The sequence below is a fragment of the Panthera leo genome, chromosome F2 (assembly GCF_018350215.1).
Source record: "Panthera leo isolate Ple1 chromosome F2, P.leo_Ple1_pat1.1, whole genome shotgun sequence".
In the NCBI taxonomy this organism is placed as follows: Eukaryota; Metazoa; Chordata; class Mammalia; order Carnivora; family Felidae; genus Panthera; species Panthera leo.
The window spans coordinates 3551934-3571131 of NC_056695.1; the positions used below are offsets into that span (position 1 = coordinate 3551934).

General features: G+C 36.9%; 1 protein-coding gene across 2 annotated transcripts in view; it reads left to right on the forward strand.

Annotated features, from left to right (window-relative positions):
- The window catches only part of SNTG1 (syntrophin gamma 1), a 564503-nt gene that overhangs the window by 348784 nt on the left and 196521 nt on the right, over window positions 1-19198 (forward strand). For both annotated transcript variants that reach the window (XM_042924327.1, XM_042924328.1), the window contains exons 8-9: window positions 3032-3134; window positions 14885-14967. In XM_042924327.1, the coding sequence (XP_042780261.1) occupies window positions 3032-3134; window positions 14885-14967 (186 nt within the window). The remainder of the gene's footprint in view (window positions 1-3031; window positions 3135-14884; window positions 14968-19198) is intronic.

The window sequence follows — 19198 nt, forward strand, 5'->3', positions numbered from 1 at the left end:
AGAAAGAAAGAAAGAAAGAAAGAAAGAAAGAAAGAAAGAAAAAAGAAAGAAAGAAGGAAAGAAAGGAGGAAGAAAGAAAGAAAGAAAGAAAGAAAGAAAGCAAAAAGAAAGAAGGAAAGAAAGGAGGAGGAAAGAAAGAAAGAAAGAAAGAAAGAAAGAAAGAAAGAAAGAAAGAAAGAAAGGAGGAAGGGAGGAAGGCAGGAAGATTACCTCCTTAGTCCTGACCAGAAAATTCCTCACTACGTTTCTGGGAGAGGTTGCAAGTGAAATTAGATTAGGTTTTAGGCCCCGGTTTGGTGAAGGCCTAACAAATGTGACTACATTTGGGGCTTGTGGTTTTCTTTCTAACAAGGTATTGCTTTGTGTCTATACTGTTCCATGCTAAACTCCCTTAGAAACTCACCTGCTAATATCTCATGTAATAATGTCTATAGATTCCCAAGGATTTTCTATGTTCAAAATTATGTTGGGGTGTCTGAGTGGTTCAGTGGGCTAAGCGTCTGACTTCAGCTCACATCATGAGTTTACGCCCACTGTCAGCTCAGATTCTGTCCTTCCCTCTCTCTCTGCCCCTCCCCCACTTGTGCATACACTCTCTCTCTCTCTCAAAATATAAGTAAAGAAATTATCTTCTCTCTGAGCAATAAAACTTTCATTTCTTCTTTCAATGCTCATGCATTTTATTAGCTCTTTTCTTGCCTTACTGTGAGAAGACCTGAAGAAAGATTGAGGAAAACTGAAGATAGTGGATATTTTTGTCTCATTTCTGATCTCAGAGAGAAATGTCTCAGTAAATCGAAGTTAATTATGATGTTTCTAAAAAAGAATTATATCTTCTTTATGATATGAAGATACTCTTGTGTATACTCAGGTTTTTGAGTTTCTATCAACTGTATTTTGTAATGCTTCTTTGCATCTATAGAAATGATTATCTAATTTTATTCATTTTTAAGCTTTTTTCCTACTTTCAATGTGATGAAATATAGTACTTTTTTTCTGCATGTGACTTTATCTTGTCTATTGTTCAGAGTGGGCAAACTTTACTGTTCTGTCATCAAGTTACTGATTCTGTCTTGTGTCATCGTCACTGTATTACTGAGCCAATTTTGTTATTATTATTATTATTTTAATGTTTATTTATTTTTGAGAGGGAGAGAGTGTGTGTGTGAGAGACAGAGAGTGTGAGAAGGAGAGGGGCAGAGAGAGAGGGAGGCAGAGAATTCCAAGCAGGCCCTGCACTGTCAGTACAGGGCCTGACACGGAGCTCGGTCTCAGGAACTGTGAGATTAAGACCTGAGCCAAAGTCGGCCACTTAACTGACTGAGCCACCTAGAGTCCTCAGTAAGGTTCTTTTTTTTTTTTTAAATTTATGTTAGTGCATTTTTTAGTTCTACAATTTTCCTTTTATTTTCATAATTTGTATTTCTTTGCTGAGAGTTTGTAATTTTTCATTTGATTCAAGAGAATTTGTCATTTCTTGTTGACATATTTTTATTAAGGTGGCTTTAAAGTCCTTGTCAGATAATTCCAGGATGTAATTCATCTAGTTTGAGTTAGCTCTCTTTACTCATTTAAGTTGTGATTTTCCTGGTTCTTCGAGGGACATGCTATTTTATTATATCCTGGCCACTTTGCTTGTTATGTTGAGACTGTGGCTCTTCCATAAGATTTTTTTTTTTCTTTTTAGCAGGAATTCACTCTACCACAAAGGTCCTAGCCTAGTTTTGTGGGCTGTGGTTCCATTGACAATATACTTCTTAGAGCCTGTCTGGCGTCTTGGGTCTGATTGATTTCTCACTGTTCCCTGCTGATGCGATTTGAGGAAGTGGGAGGAGCTCTCTCAGCCCGGGCCCCCCCTGGTGCCACTAAGTGGACAAAGGGATGCTTTATCCAGCAGTGGGTTGAAGTTCCTCCGCTGGCTGCTTGGTGTCCTCTTTGCTGTTGCTACCATCCTGGGATCCCTACTGAGTTCCCTTTTCCTTGATCTTGCAGAGGTCACTTGCATTTCAGCTGTCTCTTGCAAGTTTTTGAGTGTTTATACTCCCTGGGTGGGGAGCAAAGGGAGCTGAACCCATACCCTCATTTCCGGACCAGAAGTCATTCTAAATCATTTATAGCCAATTCTCTCAGGACTGGAGGTTGAGCGTTTTTTGTGGATGTTTAATAACAAGCTGTGTTCCCAGGTTCATTAGCCGTCTCTTCTCTAATTGTTTGCAATTCCCCTCTCAGTCGATGTGAGCTTTTTAAATTAAGACATATTTATATGTTTTCTAGGTACCTTTGCTCTAAATAACTCCTCAGTTTCTTGTACTTCTTTAGCTATTTCTCACACGTATCTTGATATAATTTTTAAGGCATTGACATTACTGTAAGTGATAGAAGTAAACCCATTAGTCTACAATGTGAAACATGTTGAGAGTTGAGGATAACAGTCTTGACCATTATTCCAAGTTTGCAGGGAAAGGAAGCATAAAATATGCGGTGATATGACAGGAAAGGAATACCTATGTGTTTCTTGTGTGTTTTTGTTTGCTTCTTTGTTTTTTTGTTGTTGTTTTTGCAAAAGTGCTTGAGTGAATCGGGGCAATTTTATTTAATTTGAATTAGCTCTTTCATCAACATCTTCAGGGTCATTTATTTTTATATGTCCAAGGGGTGCGTAAAAGAGGTTCAATAAATATTTATTAAATTGATGACATAGAGGCTCGAGCACCGTACCTTCCTATAGAAGTCATAATCTCTCATATTGCCTAATAGAGACCGTACACGTAAGAGATATCTATGAATATGAACGGAAGATGATGACATTGTGAGCGAACAGGGGACCACCAAACGGTGGGAAGAGAAAGGAGGTGATGGCTGTATTCCTACAATGTTATGTAATTCATTCCCTATTTTAATAAAATGTTTCTCACCTCTAGGGCAAAAGAGAGGCGAAAAGACACCCAATCATTTCAAGGTCTTTGCTATCGCGTAAGATATTTCGTGAACATACTGACGATGGTATCATTTTCACTCCTTTTTGTTTCAGGTTCAGGTTCTTCGGAACGCTGGAGAAGAAGTGACCCTGACGGTGTCATTTTTAAAAAGAGCGCCCGCTTTCCTCAAACTCCCACTGAACGAAGACTGCGCATGTAAGCATTTATGAAGAATAGGTAAAATGCTCGCATCATCATATTTATTTTCGAAACCGTTATTTCCTGACAGTAATTGATAATTTCGTTTTAAAGTTGGGATTTCTGTCTGCATACAAATATTTTTATATCACACAGCATTTTATGAATGCTTATGCAAAGGGGACAGATGCTAGTTTGTTTTTTTTTTTTTAACTTGTTTTATTTTTTTATCTTGTAATTTACATCCAAGTTAGTTAGCATATAGTGCAACAATGATTTCAGGAGTAGATTCCTTGATGCCCTTTCCCCATTTAGCCCATCCCCCCTCCCACAATCCCTCCCGTAACCCTCCGTTTATTCTCCATATTTGTGAGTCTCTTCTGTTTTGTCCCCCTCCCTGTTTTTGTATTATTTTTGCTCCCCTTCCCTTAGGTTCATCTGTTTTGTCTCTTAAAGTCCTCATATGAATGAAGTCATATGATTGCTGTCTTTCTCTGACTAATTTCACTTAGCATCATACCCTCCAGTTCCATCCACGTAGTTGCAAATGGCAAGATTTCATTCTTTTTGATTGCCGAGTAATACTCCTTTGTATATATACACCACATCTTCTTTATCCATTCATCCATCGATGGACATTTGGGCTCTTTCCATGCTTTGGCTATTGTTGATAGTGCTGCTATAAACATGGGGGTGCACGTGTCCCTTCGAAACAGCACACCTGGATCCCGTGGACAAATGCCTAGTAGTGCAATTGCTGGGCCTAGGGTAGTTCTATTTTTAGTTTTTTGAGGAACCTCCATACTGCTTTCCAGAGTGGCTGCACCAGCTTGCATTCCCACAGATGTTAGTTCTGTTTCAGAATGTATTCAGCACATTTACAGTTATTTTCTAGCCTATAACTGGAGACACATTATTTATTTTAAAAATAAATATTTTAATAGTATCCTATTATGTACATTCTATATCTCTATTACATTTCATTCATAATATCTGATGAATATACTTTCTCTAACTAGAAAATGATATAATCCTATGTGGCTCCTGGACTTGCTAAACAAGCATTTACACTTGTCATGGAAGGAAGCACCAGTCTAGGTAGTAATGGAATAATTTTCATAAGAGTTAACTTCAAAATATCTATATCAATTTGTACATTAAGAAATAAAACATTATCAAACATTTTTGCCAAAAATCAAAGAAGAATACATCTTTTAACTGAGGCATAATTTGCATGCAATGAAATACAAAGATCTTAAATGCACAATTGGATTGCTTAATCTACATGCCTTTAAATCACAGAAGGGTTCCTCCACGGCCCTTCCCAATAAATAACACCCCAAGAAACAACCATTAATTTAATTTCTTATCATTATATATTCCTTTTCTTTCTTGTAGAACTTTTTTAGAACACAAGCATACTGTATTTACTCTTTTATGTCTAATTTCTTTCACTATGAAAAATCACATGTGTTTTAAATTTCAGTCATTTGTTCATTCACATTGCTGTGAATATTCCATTAGATAAATAGAATAAAGTTTGCTAATCATTCTCTGATTGATAGATAAGGGACCTTGTTTCCTGTACTTTGCCATCATAAATAAAGCTACTATGAACATTCTTGTATGAGGCTTTGGAAATCTTCCAATTTTATGTTCATTAAGTACTTAGGAGTGGGGTTGCTCAGTCACCAGGTAGATGTATAATTAACTTGTTCACTGCCAAAAAGCATTTCTACAGAGAACGTTTATTTAAAAACCTCTTTATCTCCACTCCAGCTATGTATCAGAGTTCTGGCTGCTCTACACTTAATTCAATATTTTATGGTCAAAGATTTTTTTTAGCTATTCTATCGAGTGTAGAGTGGTGTCTTATTATACTAGTACTTTGCATATCCCTGAAGACTAATTATGATTAGCTCCTTATCATGTACCATTTGCATATATTACTGGAGATCTGCATATCTTAGTTTGTAATGCGTGTGCTCAAATTTTGCCCATCTCTCTATTGGTATATCTTTCTATTATTGTAGTGCAGGAGTTTAAGAAAATATTCTGTACATAATCTTTGTCAGCTCATGTATTACAACACTTTTCTCTCAGTCTATGGATAACTATGTTTTCCCTAAAGGTGTCTTAGGTTTGCAGAAGTTTTCCATTTTGACAAACTCCAATTTACCATTTTGTGGCTGCTCTTACTGCATATGGTTATTGTTTTCCGTATCTTCTCTAAGAAATACTTGCTTACCCCAAGGTTGCAAAGAGACTCCCCGACATTTTCCTGGAGCTTAATGACACTGGCCTTTATGTTGAGGTTTAGAGTCCATCTTATACTAATTACTATCTTGTGTCTGAGCTAGGAATTTCGAATCAAGAAATTACTTTCTTATTTCCATTAATTTTTGTGTTCATCCTTCCACCTTAGCTGCCGTGTTAATCTCCTAGGACAGGTTCTCCAATTGTGCAATTGTTCATGATTATTTAGCTATTCTATACCTTTTGCATTGCTGCCTATATTTTAGAAATAGCATGTCAATTTCTATAAAATCCAGTTACAATTCTCCACGAGATGAAGTCGATTTATAGATAATTTGTAGAATTCACATATTAACAACTTGAAATCTGTAAGTCCATGAACATAACTTTCTATTTATTTACGTTCTCATTTTTCTCAGCAACATTTTAGTATTTTCAGTGGGAAAGTCTTACATATCTTTCATTAAACTGATTTCTAAGCATTTCTTATTCTACCATAAATGGCATTTAAAAAAATTTTAGTGCCCATATATTGTTGCTAACACATAGATATACATTTATATATTCTGCATCATAGGCTTAATTTTCTAATTAGTTCAGGTAGGACTTTCTGTCTATTCTTATAGGTGCTCACCTTATACAGTTATGTTATCTGCAAATATTGAATTCTCCTTCTTTCTTTACAATCTGTGTTTTTAAAATTTCTTTTTCTTGCCTATTTTAATGGCCAGGACTTCCAGTAAAATGTTGGGCAAAGTCTTGAGAGCAGATATCTCTCTTTTGCTCAAGATATTAGGAAAAATTTCCAGTCTTTTACTGTTAAGCATGGCATTCATGAATGTGCTCACTTATACCTTTTATTTAGGTTGAAGAAGTGCTCTTTTATTCCTAGGTTACTGAGGATTTTTCTTTTCCTTTTTAACATAAGTTGATGTTGAATTGTCACAAATATTTTTATGCCCATTGAAAGATTATATTTTTAATCTTTTTTTTATTCTGCTGATATGGTGTATTTTTATTTTTTATTATATTTTTATGAATATAATCTAGTGTCAAATAGGTTTCCATACCACACTAGTGCTCATCCCAACAGGTGCCCTTCTCAATGCCCATCACCCACTTTCCCCTCATCTGGCCCCCCATCCACCCTCGGTTTGTTCTCTGCATTTAAGACTCTCTTTTGGTTTGCCTCCCTCCCTCTCTGTAATTTTTTCCCTTTCCCTTCCCCCATGGTCTTCTGTTGAGTTTCTCAAGATCCACATATGAGTGAAAACATATGGTATCTGTCTTTCTCTGACTGACTTATTTCACTCAGCATAATATTCCAGTTCCACCCACATTGCTGCAAATGGCAAGATTTCATTTTTTCTCATTGCCAAGTAGTATTCCATTGAATATATAAACCACATCTTCTTTATCCATTTGTCAGTTGATGGGCATTTAGGCTCTTTCCATAATTTGGCTGTTGTTGAAAATGCTCCTATAAACATTGGGTTACAGGTGCCCTATGAATCAGCACTCCTGTAACCTTAGGATGAATTCCTAGTAGTGCTATTGCTGGGTCACAGGGTAGTTCTATTTTTAACTTTTTGAGGAACCTCCACACTGTTTTCCAGAGTGGCTGCACCAGTTTGCCTTTCCACCAAGAGTATAAGAATGTCCCCCTTTCTCCACATCTTTGCCAGCATCTGTAGTTTCCTGATTTGTTAATTTTAGCCACTCTGACCAGCATGAGGTGGTATCTCAGTGTGGCTTTGATTTGTATTTCCCTGATGAAGAGTTACGTTGAGCGTCTTTTCATGTGTGTGTTGACCATCTGGATGTCTTCTTTGGAAAAGTGTCTATTCATGTCTTCTGCCCATTTCTTCACTGGATTATTCATTTTTCAGGTGTGGAATTTGGTGAGTTCTTTATAGATTTTGGATACTAACCCTCTATCTGAGGTATTTGCTATTTGCAAATACCTTCTCCCATTCGGTCGGTTGCCTTTTAGTTTTGTTGATTGTTTCCTTTGCAGTGCAGAAGCTTTTTATCTTGATAAGATCCCAATAGTTCATTTTTGCTTTTAATTTCCCTGCCTTTGGAAATGTGTTGAGTAAGAAACTGCTGTGGCTGAGGTCAAAGAGGTTGTTGCCTGCTTTCTCCCTTAGGGTTTTGATGGTTTCCTGTCTCACATTTAGATCTTTCATCTATTTTGAGTTTATTTTTTGTGAATGGTGTAAGAAAGTCGTCTAGTTTCATTCTTCTGCATGTTGCTGTCCAGTTCTCCCAGACCATTTGTTAAAGAGACTGTCTTTTTTCCATTGGATACTCTTTCCTGCATTGTCAAAGATTAGTTGGCCACACATTTGTGGGCCCAGTTCTGGGTTCTCTATTCTATTTCATTGGTCTATGTGTCTGTTTTTGTGCCAATACCAGACTGTCCTGATAATTACAGCTTTGTAGTAGAGGCTAAAGTCTGGGATTGTGATGCCTCCCACTTTGATTTTCTTCTTCAATACTACTTTGGCTAATTAGGGTCTTTTGTGGTTCCATACAAATTTTAGGATTGCTTGTTCTAGCTTTAAGAAGAATTTTGATTGGGATTGCATTGAATGTATAGATTGCTTTGGGTAGTATTGACATTTTAATAATATTTATTCTTCCTTTCCATGAGATTGGAATGTTTTTCCATTTCTTTGTATCTTCTTCAATTTCCTTCATAAGCTTTCTATAGTTTTCAGCATACAGATCTTTTACATCTTTGGTTAGGTTTATTCATAGATATTTTATTGTTCTTGGTGCAATTGTAAATGGGACCAGTTTCTTTATTTCCCTTTTGTTGCTTCATTATTAATGTATAAAATGCAATTTTATTGTACATTAATTTCTGTACATTAACTTTGTATCCTTCAGTTTTGCTGAATTCATGTATCAGTTCCTGGAGTCTTTTGGTGGACTCTTTTGGGTTTTCATGTAGAGTATCATGTCACCTGTGAAACTGAAAGTTTGGCTTCTTCTTTTCCAATTTTGATGCCTTTGATTTCACTTTGTTGTCTGATTGCTGATGCTAAGACTTCCAACACTATGTTAAACAACAGCAGTGAGAGTGGACATCCCTGTCGTGTTCCTGACCTCAGGGGGAAAGCTCTGAGTTTTTCCCCATTGAGGATGATATTAGCAGTAGGCTTTTCAGACATGGCTTTTATGATGTTTAGGTATGTTCCTTCTATCCTGACTTTCTTGAGGGTTTTAAGAAAGGATGCTGTATTTTGTCAATACTTTTTCTTCATCTATTGAGAGGATCATATGGGTCTTATCCTTTCTTCTATTAATATGATGTATCACATGGGTTAATTTGAGAATATTGAACCAGCCATGCAGCCTGGGAATGAATCCCACTTGATCATGGTGAATAATTCTTTTCATATGCTGTTGAATTCAATTTGCTAATATCTGGTTGAGAATTTTTGCATCTAATTTCATCAGGGATATTAGCCTGTAGTTCTCCTTTTTTGTGGGGTCCCTCTCTGGTTTAGGAATCAAGGTAATGCTGGCTTCATAGAATGAGTCTGGAAGTTTTCTTTCCATTTCTATTTTTTGGAATAGCTTGAGAAGGATAGGTATTATCACTGCTTTAAATGTCTGGTAGAATTCCCCAGGAAGCCATGTGGTCCAGGGCTCTTAGTTGTTGGGAGATTTTTGATAACTGATTCAATTTCTTCACTAATTATGGGTCTGTTCAAATGTTCTATTTCTTCCCATTTTAGTTTTGGTATTGTGTGAGTGTCTAGGAATTTGTCCGTTCCTTCCAGCTTATCCTGTTTGTTGGCATATAATTTTTCATAGTATTCTATGATAATTCCTTGTATTTCTGAGGGATTGGTTGTGATAAATACATTTTCATTCATGATTTTATCTATTTGGGTCCTCTCTCTTTTCTTTTTGAGAAGCCTGGCTAGAGGTTTATCAATTTTGTTTATTTTTTCGGAAAACCAACTCTTGGTTTCATTGATCTGTTCTACTGTTGGCTTTGTTTTGTTTTGTTTTGGATTATATATTGTTTATTTCTGCTCTGATCTTTATGATATCTCTTCTTCTGCTGTTTTTGAGGTTTCTTTGTTGTTCTGCTTCTAGTTCCTTTAGGTGTGCTGTTAGATTTTGTATTTGGGATTTTTCTTGTTTCTTGAGATAGGCCTGGATTGCAATGTATTTCCCTCTTAGAACTGCCTTTGCTGTATCCCAAAGGGTTTGAATTGTTGTGTTTTCATTTTCATTTGTTTCAATATATATTTTTTATTTCTTCTTTAATTGTCTGGTTGACCCATTCATTCTTTAGTAGGATGTTCTTTAACCTCCATGCATTTGGAGGTTTTCCAACCTTTTTCCTGTGGTTGATTTCATGTTTCATAGCATTGTGATCTGAAAGTGTGCATGGTATGATCTTAATTCTTTTATATTTATTGAGGGCTGTTTTGTGACCCAGTATATGATCTATCTTGGAGAATGTTCCACGTGCACTGGAGAAGAAAGTATATTCCATTGCTTTGGGATGCAGAGTTCTAAATATATTTGTCAAGTCCATCTGGCCCAGTGTATTATCCAAGGCCATTGTTTCTTTATTGATTTTCTGCCTAGATAATCTGCCCATTGTTGTAAGTGGAGTATTAAAGTCCCTTGCAATTACCACATTCTTACCAACAAGATTGCTTAGGTTTGTGATTGTTTCATATATTTGGGTGCCTTCGAATTCAGTGCATAAACACTCATAATTGTTAGCTCTTCTTGATGGATAGACACTGTAATTATTATATAATGCCCTTCTTCATCACTTGTTACAGTCTTTAGTTTAAAATCTAGTTTGTCTGATATAAGTATGGCTACTGCAGCTTTCTTTTCACTTCCAGTAGCATAATAGGTAGTTCTCCATCCCCTCACTTGCAATCTGAAGGTGTCCTCAGGTCTACAATGAGTCTCTTGTAGACAGCAGATAGATGGGTCTTGTTTTTTTATCCATTCTGATACCCTGTGTCTTTTGGTTGGCGCATTTAGTCCATTGACATTCAGGGTTATTATAGAAAGATATGGGTTTAGAGTCATTGTGATGTCTGTAGGTTTCATGCTTGTAGTGATGTCTCTGGTCCTTTGTGGTCTTTGCAACATTTCACTCACAGAGTCCCCCTTTAGGATCTCTTGTAGGGCTGTTTTAGTGGTGATGAATTACTTCAGTTTTTGTTTGTTTGGGAAAACCTTTATCTGTCCTTCTATTCTGAATGACAGACTTGGCTGCATATTTTTCCTGTTCATTGCATTGAAGATTTCTTGCCACTCCTTTCTGGTCTGCCATGTTTCAGTAGATAGATTGAAACTACTACCCTTATGTGTCTACCTTATGTGTAGGTTAAGGCCCATTTGTCCCTAGCTGCTTTCAGAATTCTCTCTTTATCTTTGTATTTTGCCAGTTTCACTATGATATGTCATGCAGACGATCGATTCAAGTTATGTCTGAAGGGAGTTCTCTGTGCCTCCTGGATTTCAATGTCTGTTTCCTTCCCCAAATTGAGGAAGTTCTCAGCTACGATTTGTTCAAGTGCACCTTTGGCCCCTTTCTCTCTCTTCTTCTTCTTCTGTAACTCCTATGATACAGATATTGTTCCATTTCATTGAGTCACTTAGTTCTCTAATTCTCCCCTTGTGATCCAGAATATTTTTTTCTTTTTCTCAGCTTCATCTTTTTCCATGATTTTATCTTCTATTTCACCTATTCTCCCCCTGCCTCTTCAATTCTGGCTGTCACCACTTCTAGTTTATTTTGCACCTCGTTTACAGCAATTTTTAATTCATCATGACTATTTTTTAGTTCCTTGATTTCTGCATGATAGATTCTCTGCTGTCTTCTAGGCTGTTTTTCAACTTCAGCAATTAATCTTATGACTATTATTCTAAATTCTTGTCCAGTTATATTGTTTATATCTTTTTTGATCAATTCTTTAGCTGTCATTTCTTCCTGGAATTTCTTTTGAGGGGAATTCTTCCGTTTCATCATTTTGGCTACTTTTCTGTCCCTTATGTGTTTTGAAAGCTTGTTATGTGTCCTGTTCCTGCAAACACTACTATATTAAAGAGGGATCATACACTGTCCAGGGCCTGGCCCTTCAGGAGGTGTATTTGGAGAGTGTTACTTGTTCTCTGTTGTTGTGACTCTGGTTGCTTTATCTCCCTACTCGTAGTGATGTTTTGAACCCTCCAATAAGTGTGCTTTGATTTGTTCTTGAAGTAGCCCTGGAAAGTAAAACCAAGAAACAAAAACAAACAGAAAGCAAAAACACTCAAACACACACAAACAATCAAAAATCCCAAAAACAAAAACCAGGAACACCAGCTACAAGTAAACAACAGGTGGAGGCAGATAAGGAAGAGGCCTTATCCCATACAAAGAGAGACATGACAGGGACGGGGAAAAGAAAGAGTAAAAAAAGACCAGAGAAACTATATGGCTTAATCCAGAGAGAGAGAAAGGAAAATAAAGGAGGAGGCAGGGAAAAAGAAAAATAAAATAATTTATCTAGACAGAGAAACTTTAAGGCTTAACCCCAAGAGAGAGAAGGAGAATAAAGAAGGAGGTGTAGAACATGTATCAAGAGAATGGATTAAATATGTCTGCTTAAACAAACTAGCAACCAACAACCAGAGTAACTAGACTAGAGGAGGGATGAGATAAGAAGGAGAAAAGGTAGGAAGAATGTATCTACATAATAAGAATTGTCTGAGAATTAAATCAGGCAAAGCAGCAGTGCTGGTCTGGAGGAGGGGCTGTCTGGTTCCTCCCTGTCAATCCCGCTCTAGGAGATGGGCAGTTACCCAGCGCCAGGGGGCGTGGTTTGGTGTGGGCGGGTCCGCCTCCACTGTGGGCCCCCTTCTGTCCCCAGGACCTTCTCCATGGATAGCGTGTCCCAAACTACTGTGTTCGACCCATCTTCACTGTGGTGTGGATGCAAATGACGGGGTTTGTCCTGCTCCGCCGACTCCCATGCCCAGCGCTCAGCTGGGATTTAAACTCTGGCTCTGCGCCCCCCACCCCCAGTCCACCCCCTAGTACTGGGGAAACACCTGTCCATGTTGCCCGCTATTGCAGGCAGGCTTTGTCCTGTCCCACAGCACTCCAGGGAGGGGACCACTGTCTCCCACTGCAGACGGCGCTCCTGACCTAGCAACCGAGCCCGGGCTGGCTCCTTTCCTCCACTTGTGGGAGAACAGGACAGTCGGCCCCAGTCCAGAAAAGGCCCTGCAGTCAGGGATTGGGTCTTTGTCGCCGGGTCGGTGGTTTTTCTCTCCCCCAGATACAGTCCTGTGCTTCCCCAGCCGCTCTTTCTCTTCCCTTTGTCGCTCCGCAAAAGAGGATCCCTCTCCTCCATTCATTTTGTCTCCCGCAGTTCTCAATCATGCACCTGTGGCCCGTCAGGTTGTCCTGGTGGGTCTCTGGACGTGAGACTGTCTCTTTTCCTCCCCGACTCTCAGAGTTAAAAGTCCTTTAGCTTCAACAGTACTTTGATTGTGAGAGGAGGTAACTGCGGGTCCCCTCACTTCTTCACCATGTTCCAAGATCGATATGGTGTATTTTTGAATATTTATTTGGAATGCCAAATTGAGCTTGTATTCCAGGGATAAACACTACATGGTGATGAAAAAAAAAATATTGCTGGTTTCAATTTGCTAATATATTAAGACTTTTTTGAAAACAAATGTTCATGAGGGATATCCATATATACATCTTGTTAATGTTTTAGTGGGATTTTGGTGGCAGGGTTTTTAATGTTTTCATGTACGTTGTGCAGTGGTAACTCCTCTTTATTTCCACAAAGAATTTGCTTAACAGTAATAGTATATTTTTCTTAAATCATTTAGTAAACTCACCAAAGAAGCAATCTGAGCCTAGAATTATAGTTTTTATTTTGTCTGAATTAATCTCTTAAGTGCTTATAGGACTTTTTCTGATACTCTTTTCTTCCTTTGTAAGCTTTGGTAAAATGTTTTTCAAGATTTTTTTTTTGCCATTTTAACTAAGTTATGAATTTAATTGCATGAAGTTATTCATCATATCATTTTATTATTCCTTTTAAGATTTGTTGACTTGCTCGACTTGCAATAATACTACCTCTTTTGTTCCTGATATCAATAACTTGTATTTTCTCACTCTTTTGCCCCATCACTTTTCCTATGGGTTTTATTAATCTTTCCAAAAAAACCCGTTTTTGTCTTGGTTAATTTTGTCCATTCTTTTGTTTCAATCTTATTATTTTCCACTTCACTTTTATTGTTTTCTATCTTCTATTTACTTTGATTTATTTTTTCTTTCATACCTAACTTCTTAAGGTGAAAGCATAGATCCTTAACTTTGTACCTTTCTTTTGTGCATTTGCTTAAATCTTGGAATATCACTGACAAGACTGCTTTAGATCTGTCACAGAATTTGACATATCATTTTATTCTGCTCAAAATGGATATAAATTTGAAAGTAATGTTTATGCATTAAAACAGTGTCTCATAAGAGAAAATGCAGATAAACATCAAAAGAAAAATTAGCTAAAACAAAGTATGAAATCCTTAAGATTTAAAAAGTAGAAAAACTCTATTCATGCTGGTTTGGAGAAAAGCCTGTGATCCTTTTCTTAGCACCAGGAAAGCTATGGAACTTTAGAGTGATAAAAATGGAAAACAAAATCACTTCCTTTTTCAACACATTAGTCAATGTTAGGAGTGTCACCTAGGACCTCTCATGTTTGAATTTAAGTATAAGATTTAAATAAAAATTGGGAGTCAATTATATCAATAGTACATATTTATCAACATTTGCACCTTCAAAACGTATAATGTTTTCAAATAATGCAATTCATCAAAAATCAAGAAATACGTATTCTAATCCTGACTGTAAAAATTACTGCATTGTGAAAGCTGAGTTTAAGACACCCATTACTCATACTTAGGTTTCTCGTGAGAATCTGATATGAAGCTCTTTAGTTTCAATTTCACCAATTTAGATGGCATCAGTGAAGGTACTTCCAATTATAGCATATGCCAAGAACATTTATAAAGAAAGAGACCATGCAAACTTTATTTGCATCATGGAAAATGATGATAACTACCAATATGATTTGCAAGTAGGTTGAAATGTGACAGTGAATGGAACTTTGTAGATGAACCAAACTCTGCACAATTGTAAGTATGGGTCATAAGCATAGGTCACTTGGGAAAATGGAATTCAATAGCAGTTCTACAAGGTTGTATGCTTTTATTAATAAAGCTTCGCATCATTTCTGAAATCAAAGATAAACACATGGGTATCCTTCAGGGTCCCATTTTAGTCACTTAGCCTACTTGCAAAACTGTGGCTTTCCTAGAAGTGAGGTAAAAATGTATTTTAGTAACTGATTTCATGGTATTATCAAGGATCTGGAAACATACAATGTAGAATGCAGTCTGGCATATTTTGGTGTTCTGACCAGTGGGGTGTTGTGATTTTTTTTTTCCTGCAGGTGCTCCAAGTGACCAGAGCAGTGGTACCTCCTCTCCTCTTTGTGACAGTGGGTTGCATCTCAACTATCATCCCAACAATACAGTAAGATGGCCAAGGCATATTCAGACTAATAAGGAGATAACACAAAGAAAGGCGGAAAATATGTGTGTGTGTGTGTGTGTGTGTGTGTGTGTGTTCCTATTTTCCTATTTTCCGAAAACTGCTATTGAATCTCATTGTTCTGATATAGTTGAAGTCCTTGTTTGCTTCATCCTTTAAGAATCAGGATAAACCAGGGGACATCTGGGTGACTCAGTCGGTTTAGTGTCCGACTCTTGGTCCACCTCACAAATCTCGCAGTGAGTTCGAGCCCTGCAGCTCTGTGCTGGCAGTGTGGAGCCTGCTTGGGAATCCCTCTCTCGTCTCTGTCTCTGACCCTTCTTTGCTTGTGTGCTCTTTCTCTCTCAAAATAAATAAGTAAACTTCAAGGAATTAGGATAAACTGGGAAAAAATAAATAGGTCAGTTATTAATTTTTCAAAATTTCTTGATGCTTTTGTTTTTTGTTTTTGTTTTTGTTTTTGTTTTTGTTTTGTTTTGTTTTTAAGAGAGAGAGAGAGACAGAGCACAAGCCGGGGAGGAGAAGAAAGAAAGGGAGACACAGGATCTGAAGCAGGCTCCAGGCTCCAGGCTGTCAGCACAGAGCCTGACTTGGGGCTTGAACTCATGAACCGTGAGATCATGACCTGAGCTGAAGTAGGAGGCTTAACCGACTGAGCTACCCACGTGCCTCAGTCAATTATTTTTTAATGTCATTTTTCTCCTCTCAGGTCTGCATTAAGCCTTTTGCAAGCTAATGAGACTAACTTCGTGAGATCACGTAACATCATGTAATCATTTTATCATAGTGCATATTATATGTAATTTCATGCTCTAAATGATTTGACATGATTTTTATCATTTTTCCCTTGAAATCATTTAGCTGAAAGTAGCTGTTTAATTTTCCTTTTGGTAAGATTTCTTAACGATCTGCCGGCATACCAGGAAATTAACACAAAGCGAGAAAGATCTGACATCATATTAAAACATAATGAATGTTAAACTACACATGTATTTAATCACTGATAAAATTGGCATGTTTGTTTTATATACATTTAATAAAACGTTAAATTTCCTTTTCCACTTGTAGTTTGGGGCAAGCAAGTTTTTTTGTTTGTTTTTGTTTTGTTTTGTTTTTTAATAAACATGTTTGAACTCCTTATATTTCACCCTTCAAAACGTTCACACATCTTCAAGACAAAGCAGTTTTCTCAGGTTACGTGCGAGTCGAACTTTCCGCTGGGATCACAAACATGAAGAGCAGCAGAGCAGATATTAAGCAGGAATTTATTTTTCTATTCTACATATTAGGTTATAAAACACCTGTAGCTTCTGACTTGGATGATTCGTCTTCCACTTGAAATTCTTGCCCTAATTGTGGCATTTTACTCCTTTTGAGCATCTCCAACCTTCATTGTACCTCACTGCATCACTACTGTTCTTTACCTGCGTGCCTTAGGTACTCGAGTCCTTTTATAGTTTTATTATTTCTTTGCTCCCAAAGAGGAACCCTTGTCAAGACCAAGGGTTACCTCTACCTGCATCAACCAAGCACATCTGGGTGTATTTAATCTGATCTCCTCTCTTATTTTTGTTACCAGAGAAATAATTGTCACATTATAGATGACATTTAAAACACTGATCTTCAGAAGGTGGCAAGATCTGAGTAGTTTCGACATTGATTTCCTAATGAGTAAATAAATAAATACATTCTGTGCCACCATTACCACACTTCTCAATTAGTTGACTTCCAGTCTCCAAACAAATCTTCACGTCTTACCTCTGGAACCGCTCACCTTCTTTCCTTACGATCTAGATGCTCTTGGTGCTTCTGATGCCCTTCCAGTCCCCTTTACTTCATGATACTTACCACGATTTTAGAGAATAAAGATCCAGACATATGTAAATTGACATAGAGTGCATTAAATTAAAAAAAAAAATCAATGTGTTTCAATTAAATGAATTTTTGCTGAGAACCTACTTTTTGGAAACACTTTTCTGGGTACCATGGGGAGAAGTTAATTGTGTTTCCTGACCCAGAAAGTTTAAAATTCAGATCTATAGACAAATGCATAAAATTAACTATGATAGAAGCAGAAAAAGAACAACGGATATAGCCTTCTGATATCAGAGAGAAGGGCTGCTAGAGACTTTGAATATCGGACTTAATTGAGCTCAACAAACATTGAGGGACCACAAACCAAATTTTGTTCTGATGCCTATCATGGAATAAGGGTTCAGGCCCGATCAGATCATACCGACTTACCCAGCCGGGTGCTATCCTGTGTTTCTCTTCTATAAGGTGTGGAGAGTACAGGATATTGCTTCTCAAAGATTTATAAAATTAGGAGCAGTCAAAGGCATGCTTTCTTCTGACCCATCAGTAAATAAATGAACAGTGAGAACTGGGAAGGAAGTATGTACTATGAGACATATTTTCCAGAGAATGTGTGCACGTTATAAATAGTCTCCTGAAGGAAAACATTCAGTTCTCTGATGTGTCTAAATCTTTAAGTCTATCCTGGACGAGGCAACCCATTGTTTTAATTTCTATACCTTAATTATTCTCTGAAGCAAATTTTGAGTAAGTAGGCATGAATTTTGTTTTCTGAAACAGCATTTTAAGCATATGGGAAAATATTTTAACATTACCCCATCTTCTTACTAAAAATATAGTCTAGTCCTTCTAAGGACCCCAGGTCACCAATTTTAGGGGATAAAAGAGTCCTTTGGTTTGCCAGCCAATATGAAAAAAAAAAAAAGAATTTGTTTTGTGTCCACCAGAAGACTTAAATTCAGATAATTAGCTAACCAAATTCTGAGAAATGTTTTTCATAACTGTATACCTTTAATGAATATTTTTTTACGCCAAGTCCTTAACAAAATCCAGATCAGCATTTTGCTCTGTATTCGATTCTATTTTGGTATGATGCTATTCTTGAGTGGCAATTGCATGGCAATATACTTTAAAATGTGTTAACTTTGGGGAAAAGAATCTATTTTAAGGCAAAGAATATCTAAATATTACTTTTCCATTCACATTATTAATATTCTAAGAAACAACATTCTTGACATTGAAGAACAAAGCTCCTGAAAAGTAGTTGTGATCCTTGAAATTAAAAAAAATGTTGGTTCTAGCTCATATGTAATTAAAAACAACCCTAAGACTACTGTTAAAGAAAAAACTAGAAAGAAAATTTTATTCAACCTTCTCAATTAAATAAAGATAAATAATCTTCAAAGAGCACTGTATATTCCATTATAAATAAAAGATCTATAAAATGAAATTAAAACTGAAAGTTTCAGTAGCTGAAGTGGGACTGACTTATTTCATATTTTTTATAAGGAGGCAATATAAAAGAAAGTGACAATGACAACTTTGTTCATGAAAGTATCAAGGTGCAGTGCTACATCAAAGACGTGTCAAATTTCACACGTATTTTCATACTTGAAATATTTCATTTCATATGTTCATAGAAGACTATGAAGTCATATAAAACATGATTTGTAAAACTTCCCATACTCGTGTGTTGGTGATTACCATTGTCCTCAATAATCCATCGCTTCAGTCATTATGTTCTGTTACGGTTTCTATGTCATTTGTTTGAGGAACATATAAAGTGAGGGCAACTATTTGTACTTTTCAAGAAAGAAGAGGAACCATCATCTTTAAATAATTTGCCTAGAATCATGTAGCCAAAGAGTGAAATAATCATGACAAAAATCCTAATTATTCTTTGCATAGTTTCACTTGCAAGTATGACTGGTAAATGTTGTGCGATGAGAGATGTGATGGCCCTAGAATCATAAAGATGTAGATCTGAATGGATCTGCCTAGCACTGTCATTTGCAGCCTGGCTGACTTGGGTCAATTATTTATTGTAAAATTTCTCAGGAGAGCCCCATGTGCATGGGGTCCTGTGAGTGGGTTCCAGACATACTCTGATATGTGCTTAATAGTCATTGGTAGACCCTGGGACACTCTCATTCCCTATGGTCTGCTCTGACCACAGAAACCTAGTCTACGTACCCTAGTATGTTACTCAGGATCATTATTTCTTCGAGTGCCTTCATGCAGAAAAGGTGGGGAAGCAATAATTTAATGGGCCTAAAAAAAGCTTTAGGTTTTTCTTTTGTAAGAGGAGCCTTTTAATAAGCTTATCGTTGGAGATAGGCACAATAAAACACAGATCATTTAAATAAATTGCTCCTCGGTTAAAGGACTCGTCAGTCGG